The following is a 21,346-nucleotide window of genomic DNA, read 5'->3' as shown; positions in this document are numbered from 1 at the left end:
TATAGTCAAGGCCTGATCAGGAATAGTCAGCATGGCTTTTTGTGTGGGAGGTCATGTCTGACAAATCCTTTGGGAGACTTTTGAAGAGGTACCTAAGGGGATAGATGAAGGTAGGGCAGTGGCAATTGTCTATATGGACTTTAGTAAGGCCTTTGACAAGGTCCCGCATGACAGGCTGATCTGGAAGGTTAGGTCGCATGGGATTCAGGAGGAGCTCGTGAGGTGGATCCAGAATTGGCTCGATGATAGGAAGCAGAGGGTGATGGTTGAAGGTCAATTCTCTGACTGGAGGCCTGTGACCAGTAGGAGCCTCAGGGGTCAGTGTTGTGACCTCTGTTATTCATTATGTTTGTAAATGATTTTGATATGAATATGTGGCACAATTAGCAAGTTTGCTGATGACACTAAATTAGGGGGTCTTGTTGATAGTGAAGCAGATTACATTGAAATGTAAAGTGATCTTAAGCAACACACACAAAATTCTGGAGGAACTCAGCAGGTCAGGCAGCAACTATGGAGGGAAGTAAACAGTCGACATTTCGGGTCGAGACCCTTCATCAGGACTGGAAAGGAAGAGGGCAGAAGGCAGAATATGCCTGACCTGCTGCATCCCTCCAGCATTTTGTGTGTGTTGCTCTAGATTTCCAGTATCTGCAGAATCTCTTGATCAGTTAGGGAGATGGGCTGAGGAATGGCAAATGGATTTCAACTTAGGTAAGTGTGAGATGATGCACTTTGGACATTCAAACCAGGATATGACTTATAAAATGAATGGCAGGGTTCTCACGAGTATTGTAGAACAGAAGGACCTGGGAGTACAAGTGCACAGTTCGCTGAAAGTAGCCACACAAGTAGACAGGGTGAAGAAGGCGTTTAGCATGCTGGCCTTCATCAGTCAGTGCATTGATTTTAGGAGTAGGGACATTATGTTGCAGTTATATAAGTTGTTGGAGAGGCTGCACTTGGAGTATTGTGTACAGTTTTGGTCATCCTGTTATAGGAAAGACATTGTCAGGCTGGAGACGGTGCAGAAGAGATTTACAAGGATGCTGCCTGGGCTAGAGGGCCTGAGTTATAGGGAGAGGTTGGCCATGCTGGATCTTTATTCCTTGGAGCATTGGAGAATGAGAGGTGACCTCATAAAAGTTTATAAAATCATGAGTGGTACGGATAAGGTAGACAGTCATACTCTTTTCCCCAAGAGTCCAAAACTAGAGGGCACAGATGCAAAATAAGAGGGGAGAGATTTGAAAGAGATCTGAAGTAACTTCTTTACACTGGGGGTGGTCAGTACCTGGAATGAGCTGCCAGAGGAAGTCGATGAGGCGGATTGCAACATTTAAGAGACATTTGGATAGGTACATGGAGGGGAGGGGCTTGGAGGGTTATGGGCCAAACGCAGGCAACTGCGACTAGCAGGGATGATGCTGTGGTCGGCATGGACCAGTTGGGCCGAAGGACCTGTTTCAGTGCTGTGTTACTCCATGACTCAACTTTCCATCTGATCCATGTCCTATTGTGGCCTTAGACAACCTTCCAATTGCTGTGGTACACCACCAGTCAGAGACTTACAATCAGAAAAGCATCCTTCCACCACTACCCTCTACCTCCTATTATCAAGCCAGTTTTGGATCCACTAATCCAGTTGACCTTGGATCCCATGTGCCTTACCCTTCTGGACCAGCCTACAATGCAGAACCTTGTCAAATGCCTCACTAAAGTCCATATAGAAGCTGTCTAGTGCACTGCTTTCATCAATATTCTTAGTTTCTTTTTCAAAAACTCTAAAGGATTTCCCCTGCATAAAGCCATGCTGACTATCCCTGATCAGGCCTTACCTTTCCAAATGTACAGAAATTCTGTTCCTTATGATTTTCTCCATTGACTTCCCGACCACTGACAAAAGGCTCATCAGTCTACAATTGCCTGGCTTATCTTTGCTGCCTTGTTAAAATAAAGGAACAATGTTAGCTTTCCTCCAGTCTTCTGGCATCTCACCTGTGGCTTATCTCCATCAAGGCCCCAACTATCTCCTCCCTTGCTTCCCACGGAAACCTAGGATAGATCTCATACAGCCCTGGGGATTTATCTTATGCATTTCATGACACATCCCCCTTCTTAATACTGACATGCTCCAAACTATAATCATGCCTGTCCCTGAACTCACTATCTTCCATGTTTTTTTCATTGGTGAATACAGATGAGGAATTTTCATATGCTGGAGTGGAAATTTCCTGTGTGCAGTTTCTTTTAAATGGGGTGGCTATTCCACACAGGCTTCACAGAGCAAGGTCAAGATCAAGTGGCAAGGAGGACCGAGACAACTGGAGACCAGGCCTTCTGCATGGATATTAATGATCATACATAAAGATAGGTACAAAGTCACCCACAGGAACACACGGCCACAGCTGTGGACTTAGTGCAGGGATTGGAGTTCTCCACTGGGAACTGGCATTGTTTAGATGCCTGAAGAACCTCCTTCCATGTCATGATAAGTATAAGATAAGAAAGTCATCACCAATGCAGTATCTGTTGACTTTTCTAGGTTGCTACTTTCAAAGGCAAACTAATAATAGAACAGCCTTTATTGAAAGATTTAACTCTCAACTCATGGTAGTATCTGGTTCAACAATGAATCAAAGGTCATTTCAGATGGTATGCACAGATCTGAAACGTGGACTTATATATAGTACAGTTTGGAAGAGAACAGAAGAGCTCAGGACCCAGAACCAAGACAACAGAAAAATTTGTGATGCAGGAGATAAAAGATGCAGGGAGTAAGCACTCCAGCTGACAGTTCCACCAGGGGCAGAGCAAATTACAGGGCTCTTATGTAAACATGTTTAATTTAAAAATTCAACTAGCTCTGTACAAGTGTTTATGCATGAAAAATATTAATCTTAGAAAAAATCTTTGTTATTCCTTTGATTTTTTTTTTAAACAAACAATGCTTCAAAGGAACCCCTGCAGATGAAATAGATCAATGCCACTCCTCATTTCCAAAACTTGGTCTTTCATTGATCTTTAAGTTTTGACAGTATGAGACTCTGAACAGTAGAGAAAGGCAAGAATCAAATTCACTGTTCACTGAGTTCAGCTGCTTGGAATTATAATTACGTTGAGGCTGTGCCCTAATTTTGTTGTCATACTCTTTGCTTTCTGAATATTCGTCAGGGAGGTTACAAACAATCTTCTGGATGAATTCTGGGAAAGTTCACGAGAAAATTGTCATCATACTTTTCTGCAGATGTTTTTATGGTTTCCAGTGAACTCTGTAGGTTCATCTACAATAGGACATTTGACCTGTGACCAGTGGGTTTGATGCGCTATAGAGAGAAAGCTTGACACTTTCCACTCCCAACCTGACCCAAACTGCCAGCTGGCCCAACGTAGAAACCAACTAATATCTCTGTCTCCATGTCTGTCATGGAGTTGCCCATTTCCTTCTGTGTTTTACTGGCACCATTTACACAGTTTGGACTTTAGGCTGTGTGGATGAAATTTTTTGTTGATTTTGCATTTGTTTTAGGTATAAACTAAAATTCTCAGCATCAGTATAGACACTTGCTGATTACAAGACTGGAACTGAGTGTGATGATTCTCACGTCCAAACAGCTAACTGAAACTCATTATCTGACGTCACATTGGAATTATATCAACCTGGCTGCATTGGAGGGGTCTTATTATCAGTAAATCTGTGAGAAAAGGGGAAGATTGACAAAAAAATTGTCAATAAAATTGCACACTGGTATGAACTACTGACTATTCAATTAACAAATTTGATTCTCCTAGAGATAATTTAAGGATGTCAAATGTTACACATCTTGATATAGGTATGTCCATATCTATGAAGCTGGAAGTACAAGCACCTAATTAATCCCTAGGCAACTATTAACTGAGCCCTGAAGAAATAAATGAACAAAGAAAAGCATTCTATATTTAGAGCTGCTCAATGTCCTATTTCATGAATATATTCTCTTAGCTACCTCTGTTGCCTATATAGTTGTAAATTACAAGAGATTCCTCACAAATTTTCTCATTTTGATTTAATAAATGGAAAGATTTGTGTGTCCATAATCTGTTGTAACCTCTATACTCGGTAGATACAATATATAATTAAAGTGCTTGCTTGTAGAAATCATTTAAACAATCTCTTTCAAGAATTTTGAAATGCTTGTGAATAAAAATAAAAAAAGGAAATACCATAAATGGGAATATGGGAGAAATAAGAAAGGCCTTAGATATGTCCACAGATCCTTAAAAGGAGAACTTCAGGTTGGTAAATTGGATAAAGGGCATACTGCACAAGAGGTTTTCCTTTATTAACCAATGCAGGGAGGTTATGGTGGAATTGAGTACAAGTACTAATTAAACCATAACTTAAGTACTGCATACAGTTTTGGTCAGTATATTAAAGGCAAAACATGATTGCATTAGAGACGTTGCAGAGGAGATTTCTGAGGATGTTGCCAAGATTGGAAGACTTTAGATAAGAAGAAAGATTGGATGGACTGGGGATATTTTCTTCTGAACAGATAAGACTGTGGGGAGACTTATTTGAGGTGTACTACATAATGATGGGTCTGGATCAGTTTGAAAAAAGGAAGGACCTTTTTCCCTTAGCAAAGGGGTCAAAAATCAAGCAGCATATAAAATACCTAGCAGCAAGATTAGAGAGAAAATGAAAGATGTTTATATCCAGAGGAACTCTCTGCCAGAAAGGGTGGGAGAGGCAGAAAACCTCATCACATTTAAAACATGCCTGGGTGTATATTTAAAAAGCCCTGACTTGCAGGTCTATGGACAAAGTGACGGAAGGTGAGATTAGGTGGGGCTAAATAGCCTCTTACGAGTTGTAAATGTTCTATAATTCTGCATTCTATGATGACGACAAAGAGGAAGATAGTGACTGATTCAAACTCCCAGCTACCTGAAATCTCAGACTTTCTATGATTCCTGAAGAGTATCCATCTTGCAGGTTCAAAGTAGTGAAAAGCAGTATGGTCAATGTCCGGTAACATGTTCCTTACATGCATTTATACGAGGAATATTTTCTGTGAAAATTAGTCTTAGTCTGTGTTTCTACAATATTTTTTCAGTCCCTCTGTTGAAGGCAATGAAACCCTCTGAGCTTTAACTCTACAGGTCTCTAGATAGCAATCAGGAGCCTCAGAAGAATATTTTCTCTTAGTCCGGGGAGAGTTATTTCAATTCCTTGAAATGCATACTTAAGCAACAAATGACAAACCTTCTGACTCAGTATGCCTCAAGACAACATTAAGTCATTGGAGGAGTGCTAGTCTTATAGTTAATGATCAGGAGATTTTTTTGTTGTGTCCAAAGGAGGCCGTCCAGGAACCGACTGAATGCATTTGTTGACATTGTCTCAGGCAGCACTTAATACAAGTGCAGCCCACTATTAATCAAGCATCAGGCAGGCAGCCAGCATTACCCATATTGTCCATTGGCTGCATGATTGTTCGGGAGGGTGATCTTCAGGCAGCTTTCTTAGGCCTTTTACACGTTGAGCTCTAACAGGTGAAGGAAGCAGAAGTTGTGAACAGAAAAGACGCTGTAACAGTGACAGACAGTTCTCTGATTCGGTCTCATATGCACTGATGACAGCTCCGAACAGAACTATGTTCTCTTTTCCCATAACTTTTATTTCAGAGATGTACTTTATTCATAAAAATATATACAGGAAATACAATATAACCAGACCATGAATGCAAACTCTTTCAGTCTAGATGAAGGACCCAAAATATCGACTGCCCACTACCCTCCACAGATGCTGCCTGATCCATTAAGTCCCTCCAGCTGTTTGTTTTTTGCTCCAGATTCCAGTTATGCAGTTTCTTGTGTCTCCATAATCGGAACATGCCTTTCTTTACATTCATTATGCCTTCAGATCAATACACTCATCATATCATCAAACCAATACATACTTTTACAAAACACCAATGCACTCATGTTTCCTCTAGACCCATGAAGCATTTGAAAGGCTGTTACACAGGATTCAGACCCTCAGTGTCCAGTGGTGACAGGACCTTAGACTCTTCTTCACAAAGCCTTTGTGGCGGCTGCACCAAGCTTCTCAGCACGTACTCCTGCAACATTCCCTTACGGACCTCGAGCTACACAGGAAGACCAACAAGTTTCGGGCAGACCAAAGTGTGTCTTTCACCAAGCTGATGATCTTCCAGCAGCACTTGATATTTGCCTCAGTATTCATCCCTGGGAACAGCCTGCAGATCTGTTATGCAGTTGCTTGGGACAATCTTTGATAAGGACCACTGCATTCTTTTCCAGACCTTCATGGCAAATACACGAGGCAAGTCCACAAAGCCTCTTATGGGCAACAACTTTCTAGTCAAAGGGACGTTGCCACTGAGGAAAATGCTGCAAGAGGTCAGCCCTTCATGTCATGATGACAAAACAAAATTAATGATTTCACCAGAGTCCTTCACATAGCTGCCTTGTTCTCTCTCTGAGGACTCTGCTTCAATGGGCTATGGATGCTCAGTTACAGATTAATAGATTTTTTTCAGACACTAAGGCAGTAAAGAATATGTAAATAAGAGATAAAAGGGACTTGAAGTATAAGGTCAGCCGGGATCTTACAGAATGGCAAAGTAGGCTCAAAAAAGTGTATGCCTTTTATTTCTTCTGTTCTCTGATTCTCTGCTTATATTTCAAACAAGTCAAGTCACATTACTTAACAATATTTCTCTCGACTTGCTCCATTTCCCTTAATCACTGTACTAAATCACACCTCATTTCTCATCACAGATATCAAATGCAAAAGTACTTTAGACAGAAATGTAACTATTAATGCCAGTGTTCAGCAACCAAGTAAGAGTCATGATGCATTTAAGATGCAGTTGTCTGTAGTGCTTCCGTTATTCAATGTGTTGTTCTGTAAGAGGAGAGGACACTGTGTTAATGGTTATAATCTGCATCTGTTACTCCTGACCAAATATCAGGAATAACATATTTCTGCGCCAATATCTGCGCCGACTCCAGATAGACATACAACAACTCTCCTTCTGCAGTCAAGGGGGGGGGGGGGGGGTGGATGTAAGAGAGGAAGTCCAAGAGTTGAAGAGCCAGCAAGCTGCGTACTTTGCCTCTGAATCCTCCAAGATCATCTTCCAATCCAGGGTCCACTTTGTGGAGTAGGATGAGACGTGCTCACTAAGGAAGATGGTGGTGCAGTTACATCCTCACAGACAGACATGCTGAGGATCTGCAGATCCTTCTACGCAGGTCTGTATGATGGAAAGGCTACAGACAACACACACTCCCAGAACTTCCTGTCCTCTGTCACAGAGGTGTTAGATGATAGCAAGCAGGAGAGTTTGGATCAGCCAGTGACCTTGAGGAGCTGACTGGCTCCATCCATTCCTTTGGCATGAATAAAACTCCCAGAAGCAACGGCTTACCAGCAGAGTTATACTCGGCTCTGTGGAACTGGATGGCGCAGACCCACTGAAAGTGTATAACACTATGCTTCTGGTGGGCAGCATGTCAGACGCCATGAGGAAGAGCATCATTACCCTCATCAACAAGCAGGAGGAGGAGATGGAGGACATCAGGAATTGGAGACTAATTTCACTGTTGACTATGGACTATAAGATCCTGTCCAAGACCATTGCCAGTCGGGTCAAGTCTGCTCTGAGACAGGTGATCCGCCTAAATCAAACCCGTTCTGTACCAGGCAGGAAAATCTGACAGCCTTGCGCTACACAGGGATACCATTGCTTACGTGCAGGATAGAGGGGTGGATGCCTGCCTGGTCAGCTTGGACCAGGAGAGGGCCTTCGGCAGGAGATCACACCCATAGATGATGGATGTGCTCTCCAAAATGGGTTTTGGGGAGGGAATCAAACTGCTGGAGGAACTTAATGGGTCAGGCGATGAGAGGTACCCTCCTAATCAGAGCTAACCTCTCCTGTACGCTGCCCTCGAGATGGCTGCAGTGGGGAAGAAACGGTCACCCACCATTTTGCAGAGGGTGGATTTGCTAAGAGGGTGTGGAGATGGATGTGAAGGTCTGTGTCCCGGTTCATCCCCAGCAGCTGCATAATAGAGGACTCTCCGGTCTACGGGCTGTTCCCAGGGACACACACCGAGACAGACATCAAGTGCTGCTGGAAGGTCATCAACTCAGTGAAGCAGACCTTTTGGTCTGCCCGAAACTTGTTGATCTTCCAGCACAGCGAGATGTCCGTAAGGGAATGCTGCAGACTGGCACAGTCCAGGCTGCAGGAGTACGTGCTGAGGGACACACTGAAGCTCAGTGCAGCCAATGCTAAGTCTCTGTGGGGAAGGACCACAGTATCGGCTCCTTCCGCTACTGCACATGGAGGGGCAGAGTTGGGTGGGGAAGCCCTTCGAACAATGAAAGGAGTATCACCTCAGGGAGCCACGTGAGTTGCAATGGTCTTATGTTTGTTTGTGTTTTTTTTAAAAAGGTTTACACAACTGAACGCAATGACCATGAATGTAAAAGGGTTTGGCACTGTTTCTTCCTTTGTATATATTTTTTATTATGAATAAAGTCTATTTTTGAAATATGTTAAGAAATCTGTTATTCCTGACCCCATGGACACTGTCGTCCTGAGAGGGGATAGATGATTCATCAGTCATTCTCCACGGAGACATTGCCACTCTATCAGAGCAGTGTTTCGCAATTACATAGAACGTAGAACATTACAGCGCAGTACAGGCCCTTCGGCTCAAAGTGTTGTGCCAACATTTTATCCTGCTCTAATATCTATCTAACCCTTCCCTCCCACATAGCCCTCATTCATGTGGCTATCTAAGACCCTTTTAAATGTCCCTAATATATCTGCCCCCACAACCTCTGCTGGCAGTGCATTCCACGCACCCACCACTCTCCGTGTAAAAAAAATTTCCTCTGATATCCCACTTATACCTTCCTCCAATCACCTTAAAATTATGTCCCCTCGTGTTAACCATTTTCACCCTAGGTAAAAGTCTGTCCACTCGATCTATGCCTTTCATCATCTAGTACATCTCTATCAAGTCACCTCTCATCCTCCTCTCCAAAGAGAGAAGCCCTAGATCACTCAACCTATCCTCATAAGATATGCTCTGCAATCCAGGCAGCATCCTGGTAGATCTCCTCTGCATCCTCTCTAAAGCTTCCACATCCTTCCTATAATGAGGCGACCAGAACCGAACACAATACTCCAAGTGTGGTCTAACCAGAGTTCCATAGAGCTGCAACATCACCTCATGGCTCTTGAACTCAATACCCCAACTTATGAAGGCCAACACACCATACACCTTCTTAACAACCCTATCAACCTGCGCGGCAACCTTGAGGGATCTATGGATGTGGACCCCAAGATCCCCCTGTTCCTCCACACTGCTAAGAGTCCTGCCATCAACCTTGTATTCTGCCTTCAAATTTGATCTTGTGAAGTTTATCACTTCACACTTTTCCGGGTTGAACTCCATCTGCCACTACTCAGCTCAGGTCTGCATTTATCAATATCCTGTTGTAATTTACAGCAACCTTCTACTTTGGAGTATGGATTCCTACATTGCCATGACACCCTGTAAACTCCTTTAATTATAGATATTGAGTCATAATGTCAGCAATGTGAATTTAGACAGCAGCAAGCTGACCTTGTATGCTGGAAGTCGAAACTTCTATTCATATGTAGATAACTGGTATAATCATATATCATATTATAGTCCAGTGAGTCTAACATCAATGGCAGGAAGGTTATTAGAAAAAATTCTGAGGGACAGGATTTATCTTGAAAAAGGTGGTGATTAATCAGATGGTCAGAATGGTTTTATTGGGATGCAATCCTTTCTAACCACTTTGATTGAATTTTTCAAAAAGATAACAAATGCTTGATGAAGGTAGTGCAGTTACTGTGGTCTACATGGACTTCAGCAAGGCCTTTGACAAGGTCCCATATGGGAAACTGGTCCAAAGTTTGAGCTCATGGGATCCAAGTTGGCAAATTGGATCCAAAATTAATTTGGTAATAGAAGACAGAAGGTGATGGTGGAGGGTTGTCGTTGTGATTGGAAACTTGTGACCAATGGTTGACCACAGTGATTGATGCTGGGACCTTACTGTTTCTTGTACACATTATCAATTTGGATATGAATGTAGGAGGTATGGTTAGTAAATTTGCAAATGGCTTGAAAATTGGTGTTGGTGTTGAAAGTGCGGGGGATAGTTGCAGGCTACAGGAAGATATTGCAGTTGCTAAGATGGACAGAGGAATGGTAGATGGAATTTAATCCTGATAATGTGGAGATGCACTTTGAGAGGACAAATAAGGGTAGGACATTCACAATGAATGAATGATAGGGCCCCAGGGAGTATTGAGGAAAAGAGGTTCCTTGGTGTACAAATTCAAGGTTCTTTGAAGGTAGCAGCACAAATAGTTAAGATGAAAAAAGCATATGAGATACTTGCTTTCATTAACTGGGGCATAGGATAAAAGAGCAGGGAGATTATGGCACAATTTATAAACCTTTGGTTAGATCCCTGCAGTATACTGTATATAGTTCTGGTTACCACACTATAAGAACAATGTTATTGCAACGCTTCACCTGAGAGTCCAAGGGTGTCATTTATTGCATCCAGTACTCCCAGTGCAGCATCCTGTACATCGGTGAGACCCAACGTAGATTGGGTGACAGCTTCGTCGAGCAGATTCGCTCCATCCGCCACGACAGTCAGAACCTCCTGGTGGTCACCCACTTCACTTCCACATCCCACTCCCGTACTGACGTGTCTATTTATGGCCTCCTCTACTGCCATGTTGAGGCCAGACACAGGATTCCTGCCTCTTCTACCTATCGCCTCTCAGCTTATTACATCTTCTCCCCCTCACCCACCCACCTACCTTCCCCCTCTCACCTGGAGTCACCGATCCCCTGCCTGCATGTGCTCCTTCCCCTCCCCCAACATTATTCTGGCTTATTCCCTCTTCCTTTCCAGTCCTGATGAAGGGTCTCGGCCTGAAATGTCAACTGTTTATTTCCCTCCATGGATGCTGCCTGACCTGCTGAGTTCCTCCAGCACTTTTTGTGTATTGCTCCAGATTCCAGCATCTGCAGAACTTTTTGTGCCTTAGAGTGAGGTATATTCTGGGCTGTGAGGTTACAGATTGTGCTGCTGTACATTTCTGATGTTCTGATGGTTCTTAGCCTCATGGATGTACAGTTTTGAGCTCCCAGGTCTGTTCTGAGTCTCTCCTATTTAGCATTATGATAGTGCTACAACATGGAGAGTGTCCTTCATATGAAGATGGGTCTTTGTCTCACAAGGACTATGCAGTGGTCACTTCTGCCATTGCTATTGTGGACAAATACATCTGCCACAGATGGATTGGTGAGGACAAGATCAAGTAGATTTATTTCTTGTGTTGGTTCATTCACTAATTACAGCACTACCAGTCTGATCCATGCCCTTCAGGACTCCGCCAGCACAGTCTGTGGTTGTGCTACCAAACCATTCTTGGCAATGGACGTTTAAGTCCCTTATACATTCTGCGCATTGACTGCATTCAGTGTTTCTTCCAAGTGTTCTTCAACATGGAGAACCATTGATACGTCACTGTGTAAAAATGGCAGGTGGATCAGCCATGATACAGTCAAAGGCATGAACATCACCAATAGCTTGTCTTGGTCCAACCACGTAGATGCTATTACCAAGAAAGCACACCAGCACCTCTACTTCCTCAGAAGGGTTAGGAAATTTGGCGTGTCCTGATTGACACTCACCAATTTTTATAGAAGCATCTTAGAAAACATCCTATCTGGATGCACCACAGCTTGCTATGGCAACTGCTCTGCCCAAGACCACAAGAAATTGCAGAGAGTTGTGGACACAGCTCAGTACATCATGAAGACCACCCTCCCCTGCATGGACTCCGTCTATACCCCTCGCTGCCTCAGTAAAGCAGCCAACATAATCAAAGACCCCTCCCACCCTGGACATTCTCTCTTCTCCCCCCTTCCATCAGGCAGAAGATACAAAAGCTTGAAAACTTCTGCCACTAGGCTCAAGCAAAAGCTTCTATCCTGCTGTTATAAGACTCTTGAATGAACTTCTTTTACGTTAATGATGAACTCTTGACCTCACAATCTACCTCGTCATGGCCCTTGCATCTTATTGTCTACCTGCATTGCACTTTCTCTGTAACTATAATTGTAGCACTCTATTCTGCATTCTGTTATTGTTTTTCCCTTGTACCGCCTCAATGTACTTATATTTTGAAATGATCTGTATGGATGGCTTGGAAAACTAAGTTTTTCACTGTTTCTCGGTATTGTTATGGGAGAAGGTTCTTTCGGGTCTCAAAAACAGAGGTATCTGGACACAGTCTTTGGATTTTAAGAAGAACTTATTTGCAAAGACAAACGTGGGAACAGAATGACAGGAATGGATGTACACTCACACGCACGCACTCGGGTAATCGTGAAAAGTGAGGGGAGTCGCAACGGGGAAGAAGTGTACACACACGAACACACACACACACAGTAAGCTAGATACAAATAGTCAGGGAAAAACGCAATACAGTGCCTGAACCCCTCCCTGCCTCTGGGAGGAGCAACTGCTCTACACTACTGGGAATCTACTTAAAAATGCCCCTAAACCCCTGTGGACGCACACACTCTTACCAGTGGTCCCTCGACGTGGTTTTGACCCTGGCAGCAATCAAAAGAGAGAAAGAGCCACACCCATGTGGCATCCTTTATTGTGCTGGAGAGCTGGGTGGAGCTAGCTCAGGTAATTCAAGAAGTCCAATGGGTCGTGGTCAGGTATGAGAGATGTGCATAGGGACCAATGGTCAGAGTTTGCTGCTAAATGGTTGGGTGGGGCTAGACCCTGATTGACAGTGGTGTCACTTTCAACAGCCATGACCTTTCACATTACAGGTATATGTGACTATGATAAACCAATTCCAATTTCAATTCATGTGGAATGGCGGCAAGCTTATGGGGCCTGGTGACCTGCTCCTGTTCCTACTTTCTTGTGACCTGCTTCTTCTCCTGTTATGACAGTGCCACAACATGATGGAGAATGTCCTTCATATGAAGATGGGTCTTTGTCTCACAAGGACTATGCAGTTGTCACTTCTACCACTGTGTATCCAAGAGCCCACATTTGAACTGATGGGATCTGAAGTAAATGTTGAGCTACCCCCTCCTGCCTGTAAACCACTGTGCCACCACCTCTGGTGGGTCTGGTGTGCTGCTGAGATGAGACATACCCAGGAATTGTAATGATGATGGAGGAGTCTGGCACATTGCGTGAAAGGTGTGATTCTGTGAGTACAACTATGTCAGGCTTTAGCTTGACTACGTTGTGATACAGCACTCCTAATTTAGACCAGTCCCCAGTTTTAGTGAAGAGGACTTTGCAAGGTCCAATGGCTGAGAGCAACTATACTGTGTTTGACTTTGATGCGTAGGTCAATGCCTAATCAATGTAAGATGGTCCATCTGGTTTTATTTCTTCTCTGAACATTGCAGTGATATTACAACTGAGTGGCTTGCTAGACCATTTCAAAGGTCATTTAAAAGATAACCACATGTGGTTGCATGTAGGGTAAGGATGGCAGATTTCCTGACCTGAAAGAGATTAGTGAATCAGATGGATTTTTATTAGAATCCAATAGTTTTCATGGTCATCATGACTAAGGTTAGTTTTTATTTCCACCCCTCCACCCCAGCAAAATAATTGGTTGAATTTAAATTCCATAGCAGCTGTGGTGGGATTTGAACTCAGGTCTCCAGATTGTTAGTCCAGTAATTCATTTGTGTCACCACCATATATGTGTATTTGGTAACATCTGGCTTTCAGAATATATTTAAAGAAAAAAACTATCTGATTTATTTTTCTTTCTTTCTCATTAACATACTTTGCTATTAAATTCTGATATAAAACAAAGAGCAAATATATCCAACACAATGCCAAGAGGTGCTTTGATATCAAATGTCAGTACAACATGTTAGAAAGCATCAACATTCCAGACGTGAAATGAATCCAACTGCTAATGGACGTGCTTATGTACTTAAAATAGCTCCCTTCTCTTGGTGACTATATATTCCAAGCAGGGGGCAGATGTGCCTTTTTGTGTATCTTAATGACAAGGATTTTTTCCGTGGTTCTAAACTGAATACCACAGGAGTTACATAATACATTTAGGGAAGGGGTCTATTTTTATTGCCTTTTCTGTTTTCCACCCCCTTGTTGTAACGTAACTTAGTTTATCCCAACATGGCTGTCCTCCTCCAGTGAGTAAAAAAGATGTGAAACTTGACAAGGTGACTTCTAGGTGATGGATTTTAATGGCAAGCCAATTATCTTCTGCGAATATGTGAGTGTTTTTTGTTACGAGCTAGATTTCAGTTCAGCTGTACTTATTTGCTAGCTCATAATAGAACCCAAACGCCACAACAATTCTAAATTATAGCTTAAATAGATGTAGGAGAGAGAGAGAAGGGATTTGGACTTTTGGTTTGTGGCTTTTCACTGTGCAGCAAATTAACTTACTGGTAGCAGATCATGAGTGCAAAACGACAAATGCGATAGAACTAGCTTTTGTACGATAACTTGCTTGTCTTTTGGTGAAAATAGGATGATGATTTCACATTAGGAGATGGTTACGATGAAGGCAATCAGCTGATCCTAGGAAATGATGGGATTTTTCTTCTGACCTTCATCAGTAAGTTCATTTTTAATTTATTTCCAACAATAGCTGATCAGCAAAGCCATTTTCAAATTGATGTAATTTAAAAGGGACTGGTGTCAATGTGGCTTTTAAAAGGTGTTAGAAACCCGCCTCTGGCTGTAAATTTATATATAGCACATTTACAGATTCCACGACACAGTCCAGAAGCCATTTGAATTAATTTCATTGACAGATTTGGACATTTGCTCAGAATTTATATACTAATGTGGTTTTGCTGTATCCTATGTGACTTACTCTACTTAAAGCTTTGCATTAACTGAATAGCATCCTGTATGTACAGCATGAAATGCTGATAGATGTGTAACCTTTCAAATTCTCTTTTTATATTTGTGCTCCTGCTATAGTCTTGATTCAAACACTTGATGTGGTCTGCAAATACTGTTGATAAAATGTTACAGCTATGGCAACTTGTCAAAAGAGGCAGAGTGAACCTAAGCATTACTGAAACCCATTTGGAAATCATTTTTCAAGGAGTATCACTTTCTGTATCTTTAAGTTAAAAACATACAGAAATAGAGTCATTATCATGAACTTTATTTCTCTCTGTCTCTGTCTGTCTGTCTCTCTCTCTGCTAACTTCTTCAATGTATATTGACATTTCTAGGTTTTCCATAAGTATTTTAAAGATCAATAGATGAGAAAAATTGTGATCGACAAGAGAGAATAGGAATAGAAGGAGAAGTAAGGAAGAAAGCAGTATAGAACAAGATAACTACATTTAACAAGACAAGAGTCAGAAAAATGAAGGCTTTGTCACAATTTGCCTCTGGTTTTTTTACCCAACCATTGCATTTCCAATATCATTTCAAAATTCCTGATCAATTAACATCAATTTGGCAAGATAAGGATATACGTGTCAGTTTCAACTCCAGTATTTAAACAAACAATGTTAAAATGCAAGATGAAACATTGGAGTCCAGATGTTTAAAGGCTGTGCCTCATTTTAGTGACTTCCTAGAATGAAATGCTGAGCTCTAAGGGGCTTCAGGTACATTGTACTCCCTACTGACAAGAGGAAAAGCCTGAGGTGAAACAGAGAGGGGCAGATGGTAGTTGCCAGTGATGTCAGCAGTAAGATCATGGCATCAACATCCTGGACTCAATGCCAGAAATGGACGTTGAGCTAGCACAGCTGGAAAGGTGGGTAGACTGTCACACTTAATTACATCCCAACGTGAACATCACCCTCATCCTTCACTTTTCCTTCTCCAACCCATCCTTCTTTACACCAACTTAGCCTGTCAGTACCTCCATTCCTCTGTATATGCACTTTCTTTTATCCCTATATCTGATGAAGACTCACATCTTGCAGACAGAGATGGAAAACCTTACATACTGTTGGTCCAAAATTATTGGTAGCAGTGAAAATACTAGAATTTATAATGAAGGTTGTGATATCAAGAAATAATATGAATAGAATCAACCTGGGCTTATAGAAAGGAAATCATGTTTAACTAAACCATTGCATCTATTGAGGAAGAATCAGTGGATGCGATGTGTTTGGATTTTCAGAAGGGTCCCAGTAACTCAACACAGGAGGCCAATTTACAATAGCAGATCACATGGAATTGGGGTTAATATTCAAGCATGGCTTGACAATTGGTTAACGGATAGAATTGGAATTGCAATTGGTTTATTATTGTCACTTGTATCGAGGTACAGTGAAAAACTTGTCTTGCATACTGTTCACACAGATCAATTCATTACATAAAGCATTGAGGTAGTATAAAGTAAAACAAACAGAATGCAGAATAAGGTGTAACAGGGAAAGTGCAGTGCAGGTGGATAATAAGGTGCAAGGTCATAACGAGGTGGTTTGTGAGGTCAAGAGTCCATCTTATCGTACTAGGGAACTGTTCAATAGTCTTATAACGGTGGGATAGAAGCTGTCCTTGAGCCTGGTGGTATATGCTTTCAGGCTTTTGTATCTTCTGCCTGATGGGAGAGGGGAGAAGAGAGAATATTGGGGGTGGGTGGGGTCTTTGATTATGCTGGCTGCTTTACCAAGGAAGCGAGAAATATAGACAGAGTCCGTGAGAACAAAGCATGGGAATATATTGGTTGTAAGACAGTGAGCTGTGATTAGTAGGGACTGCATTGATTGGAGTTATGGCCTCAATTATTCATAATCTATATCAACTATTTAGCTGAAGGGACCAGATATAACATTTCCAAGTTTGCTAATGACACAAAACTAAGTAAGAATGTAAGCAGTGATGAGGATACAAAGAGGTTTTAGGGGAATATGGACAAGTTATGTGAGTGACAGGATGACAGGTAGAGTGAAATATGGCAAAATGTGAATATACACTCCAGCAGAAAAAAGAAATGCTGAGTATTTTTAAATGCTGAGAGGTTGCAAAGCCTTGATATTCAAGGGGGCCTTGGTGTCTTTGTATGCAAGTCACTGAAAGCTGACATGTTGATGCAGCAGGCATGTTGGCAGGCAAATGGTATGTTGGCTTTTATTGAAAGGGGATTTAACTACAAGATTCTTACAATAATTATGTAGGGCCTTGGTGAGATCACATTTGGACTATCTGTGTACAATTTTAGTGTTCTTATCTAAACAAAAAGGTGCATTTCCTGTAGAACTGCAGGAAATATTCACCAGACTGCCTCCTGGGTTAATCCCTTTGTCGTGGGAGGAAAGATGGGGTATTCTCTAGAGTTTAGAAGGATGAGAGGTGACTTCATTGAAACACACAAAATTGGTCAATATGTTAGATGCAAAATTGGTCAACACGTTACAAAGAATGGTCAACACATCAGATGCAGGAAGGATGTTTCCCTAACTTAAGAGTCTAGAACTTAGAGTCTGTTGTGTGAAAAGGTTCTTTTGGGTCTTAAAGATGGAGGACTCTGGACACAATCTGTGGATCTTAAAAACAGTTTAATCGCAAAGGCAAATGCGGGAACAGAATGAATGGGAACAGATGCACACTCACACACACACAAGCAGGAGATCGTGAACATGAGGGAAATCGCAACAAGGGTGCGATACACACACACACACACACACACAATATCTGGTTATAAATGATCAAGGAATAAACAATACAATGCCTGAACACCCTGACTCTGGACAAGCATTGGTTCTAACACTCCCTGGAATCTACTAGGACACTCCTAAACCTTGTGGCAGTGCCCACTCTTACCAATGGTCTCTTCAGCATTGTTCCACGATTCCTGGGGCAGTCGAGAGAGAGAGCCAGGAACATGCGGCACTCTTATAGTGCTGGAAGGCTGGGTGGAGCCAGACCAGGTAATTCAAACAAGCCAATGATTTGGGGTCAAGGACAAACATGTTTACCAAAGCCATTGGTCAGGTATGCCCAGGAACAAAGGTGATCACCAAGACCAATCCTTAGGTGCATACCTAATGGATGGGGTGGAGCCAAACCTTGACTGACAGTGGTGTCACTTCCGTCCCAATGAGCAATGCTGTCCTGTGACCAGAAAGGTCAGTGTTGTCACTGTCACATGACAGCCATGTGCTTTCATACTACATTCCACCCCTCGGAAGTTACGCTATCTGCTAATCATGGGGATAAGTAAAACTAAGCAAAGAAATATGCGTCAGTATGTGGTACTAATGGAAGGCTGAAGTGCCTCTAATAACTTGACAAGCACAGCACAAACTACAAAAAACTATAACAACTAAAAGGAGGGTGGTGGCCCAGCAGGTGACAGTTGCCCACCGTCCCCCTAGTGACCCAAACAGCCACATTTTCCCATAAGGGGGTCGTGCTGGAGGAGCTGGTCCCTCGCGTTTTGAATTTTGGCCACCAAGTCCCTAATGTGAGCAGCCAGGTTGGTGGTGTTGCTGGATTCATCAGGGATAAAAGTGCAGTACTCCTTACTAATCACTGCACACATACCACCATGCACAGCGAGTAGGTAATCCAGGGCCATCCGATTCTTCAGGGCTACCAGCCTGATGGCAGCCAGCTCCGCTGCTGTCCTCATTTCGTCAGCCAGCGTCTGGAGCACGCTGGTCACTTGTATGACATTACGGGACAGTCGGCCCATGCCATACATGGGGAAGGCTATCATCCAGAACCTCTCCACCTCCATGATGGCCCTCCTGTCCCTGTGGCAGCTGTATGCAGGGTGCTCCCCAAGTTCATTGAGAATGTGGATATAGGGCACCATGAACACCAGAAAGCAGCAGCCATACCAGCTCGTGGGGAGTCACAGGTAGGCACTGTAGCCGCAAATCCAGTGGGACCCATTCAAAGTCCAGAGAGCCCCCAGTTTAGCAGCACCATCGTCAGTGGTCACTGAGGCACCTGGATACCAGTTTCGCTCACACTCACTATGGCCAACTGAAAAGGTGGAAGTCTGCTCATTCCGGAGTCTGCACCAGCATTCCCTTGGCTTACTCAGCAGCTGTGGGATGACTCTGAGGGTCGGGACTCTGGTGGAGGCCAAATTGTAGGAAGGGAAATACCAGCTCCTGAAACACCCACCCCATCGGGGATCGCTGGAAGGAATGTGCTGTAGTGGTGGGGGGAGTGGTGGGGAACTGCCATTCGGCTCCCCCCCCCCAAACCGATATACCGAACCCGACAGGCACAATAAGTCAATGTAAACAGTTCATTTGAAGATCATCCAGGGAGGGGAGTCCTGATGGAAGTTTATAAAATTATGAGAGGCATAGATAGAGTAGACAGAATCCATTTCCCAGGGTAGAAATGTCAAGTACTAGAGGACAAACATTTAAGGTGAAAGGTGGAAAGTTTAAAGATGCGCGGGCAAGTTTTTTATGCAGGGTAGTCAGTCCCTCGAACAATCTGCCAGGGGGAGTGGTGGAAGCAGATACGATAGTGTTGTTTAAGAGGCTGTTAGATAGAAACATGAATATGCAGGGTTGGAGGGATATGGATCATGTGCAGGCAGAAAAGATTTAGTCTAATTTGGCATGGTGTTCAGTGCAGATGTTGTGGGCCAGGGGTCCTGTTCCCATGCTGTACTGTTCAACATTCTATGTTCTATCTATGATCTTGTTGAATGGTGGAGTAGACACAAGGGACCAAATATACTTCTCCTGCTACCATTTCCTATGTTCTTTATGCATTTTCATGCCTCTCTCTTGTTATCAATGCCAATAAAAATGCTCCATCTATCCATTCAACATAAATCTGCTGGATAAGAGAATACAGGAAGAGATAGATGATCTGAGGTTTTCCTTCATCTATCTCTTCTCTGAATGTGATCTAGGAGGAAGTCATAGACATCTGTGGAGTCTTGAATAAATGCAGAGAATTCTGGATTTTCTCAGCTAGTCAGGACAGATCTGTCGAGAGAGAAAAAAAATAATGTTTCAGGTTGACAGCTTTCATCTATAGTTCTTTCACTTTTTGATCAGTGGAGTCTTGATGTACTTGACTGTGGAACTTGGATGCTTCATATTGACATTGAGACAGAATAAAATATTGTCCAGGCACAAGGCATATCATGCATAGCAATCTTGATTTGGTGTCGAAAGCAAATGAAATATTATGATGATCACCAAAGCATTCATACCTAGGCAGTTGTAATTTGTGCCTTTTATCTACAAAGAGCTTTCAAGCATTCATCAGGAGATACCTCAGGAGAATGACCCCTCAGAGGATGTTATTCGCCCATGGAGACCCTGTGCCAGCTGAATTACTTCACCAATGTACCAGTGTAGAGATTCTTACCTCACAACCCACATGTGACAAATGAGCAAGAACAGATGGTGACACCAGTTGAAATTCCATGTCAGATAGTAGAAATCTGTCCCAGTTCTGCTGAGCTGGATAGAAATGCAATGCCATTGGCGCTGACAACAGGCGAGATACTTCAGGAGATGCATTGGCAGGAGTTCCAACTGCCTGCAGAGAACTCGGAAGGATCCATCTCAAGTATGAGAGCATGATGCCATATGCATTTGCACTGTTCTATCGAAAGAGTGGCCACCCACATCAAATATGCCAATGAACACCTGTGGGTTTCCTCTTTGGCTTGAAAAATGAACACCACATTTAAAAGAATAAAAAAGCATTAACTGTTCATTACCTGACTGGTAAGGCAATGACCAGCGAAAGCTTTTTTATTCTTTTAAAGGGATGATGGTATAAGGCAGCACAGAAGTGGGAACTCAGAAAGCTTTGCTTCTTCCCAACCACTACACAACATCCTCCTCATCCTTAGACAATGCCCACAAGATACCCATTACCGTGATGGCTGGGTCTACCCCTGCTCGGACAGAGGGGGTAGAGTCTGTAGTAGGTGCTCAAAGGCCCCAAGACCCAAAGGAAAATCAAGAAGAGTGTATCAGTAGTTAGACAACGGATCAAGCTGTCTCCACTGACTTCTCTGGAGCCACAGGCTATGAAATATGCAGAAGTACTAGGAAGAATGGTGGTATGTACAAGATGCATTGATGTTTCTTTCAATTTATGTTTTAAAATAATAAATATTTCCACCACTTACCTACCTTGCCCATATTTAGGTGGTGCTTGACAAGTTCCCATTTTATTTGTGATAATTGTGAAGACATGAATTGACGCTGAGCAATGGGGGATTGGTGAAAGGGTTCACAGTGCGTTTCTGTGTCC

General features: G+C 42.8%; 1 protein-coding gene across 2 annotated transcripts in view; it reads left to right on the top strand.

Annotated features, from left to right (window-relative positions):
• The first annotated feature begins 14,293 nt into the window (after positions 1-14,293).
• Positions 14,294-21,346, top strand: part of LOC127567342 (NEDD4 family-interacting protein 1-like) — a 70,460-nt gene continuing 63,407 nt past the window's right edge. For both annotated transcript variants that reach the window (XM_052010133.1, XM_052010132.1), the window contains exons 1-2: positions 14,294-14,384; positions 14,645-14,732. In XM_052010133.1, coding sequence (XP_051866093.1) covers positions 14,346-14,384; positions 14,645-14,732 — 127 coding nt within the window. In that variant the 5' untranslated portion in view covers positions 14,294-14,345. The remainder of the gene's footprint in view (positions 14,385-14,644; positions 14,733-21,346) is intronic.

The sequence above is a fragment of the Pristis pectinata genome, chromosome 2 (assembly GCF_009764475.1).
Source record: "Pristis pectinata isolate sPriPec2 chromosome 2, sPriPec2.1.pri, whole genome shotgun sequence".
In the NCBI taxonomy this organism is placed as follows: Eukaryota; Metazoa; Chordata; class Chondrichthyes; order Rhinopristiformes; family Pristidae; genus Pristis; species Pristis pectinata.
Note: the sequence above shows the minus strand (reverse complement) of the source record. Positions and strands in the feature narration are given on the sequence as shown.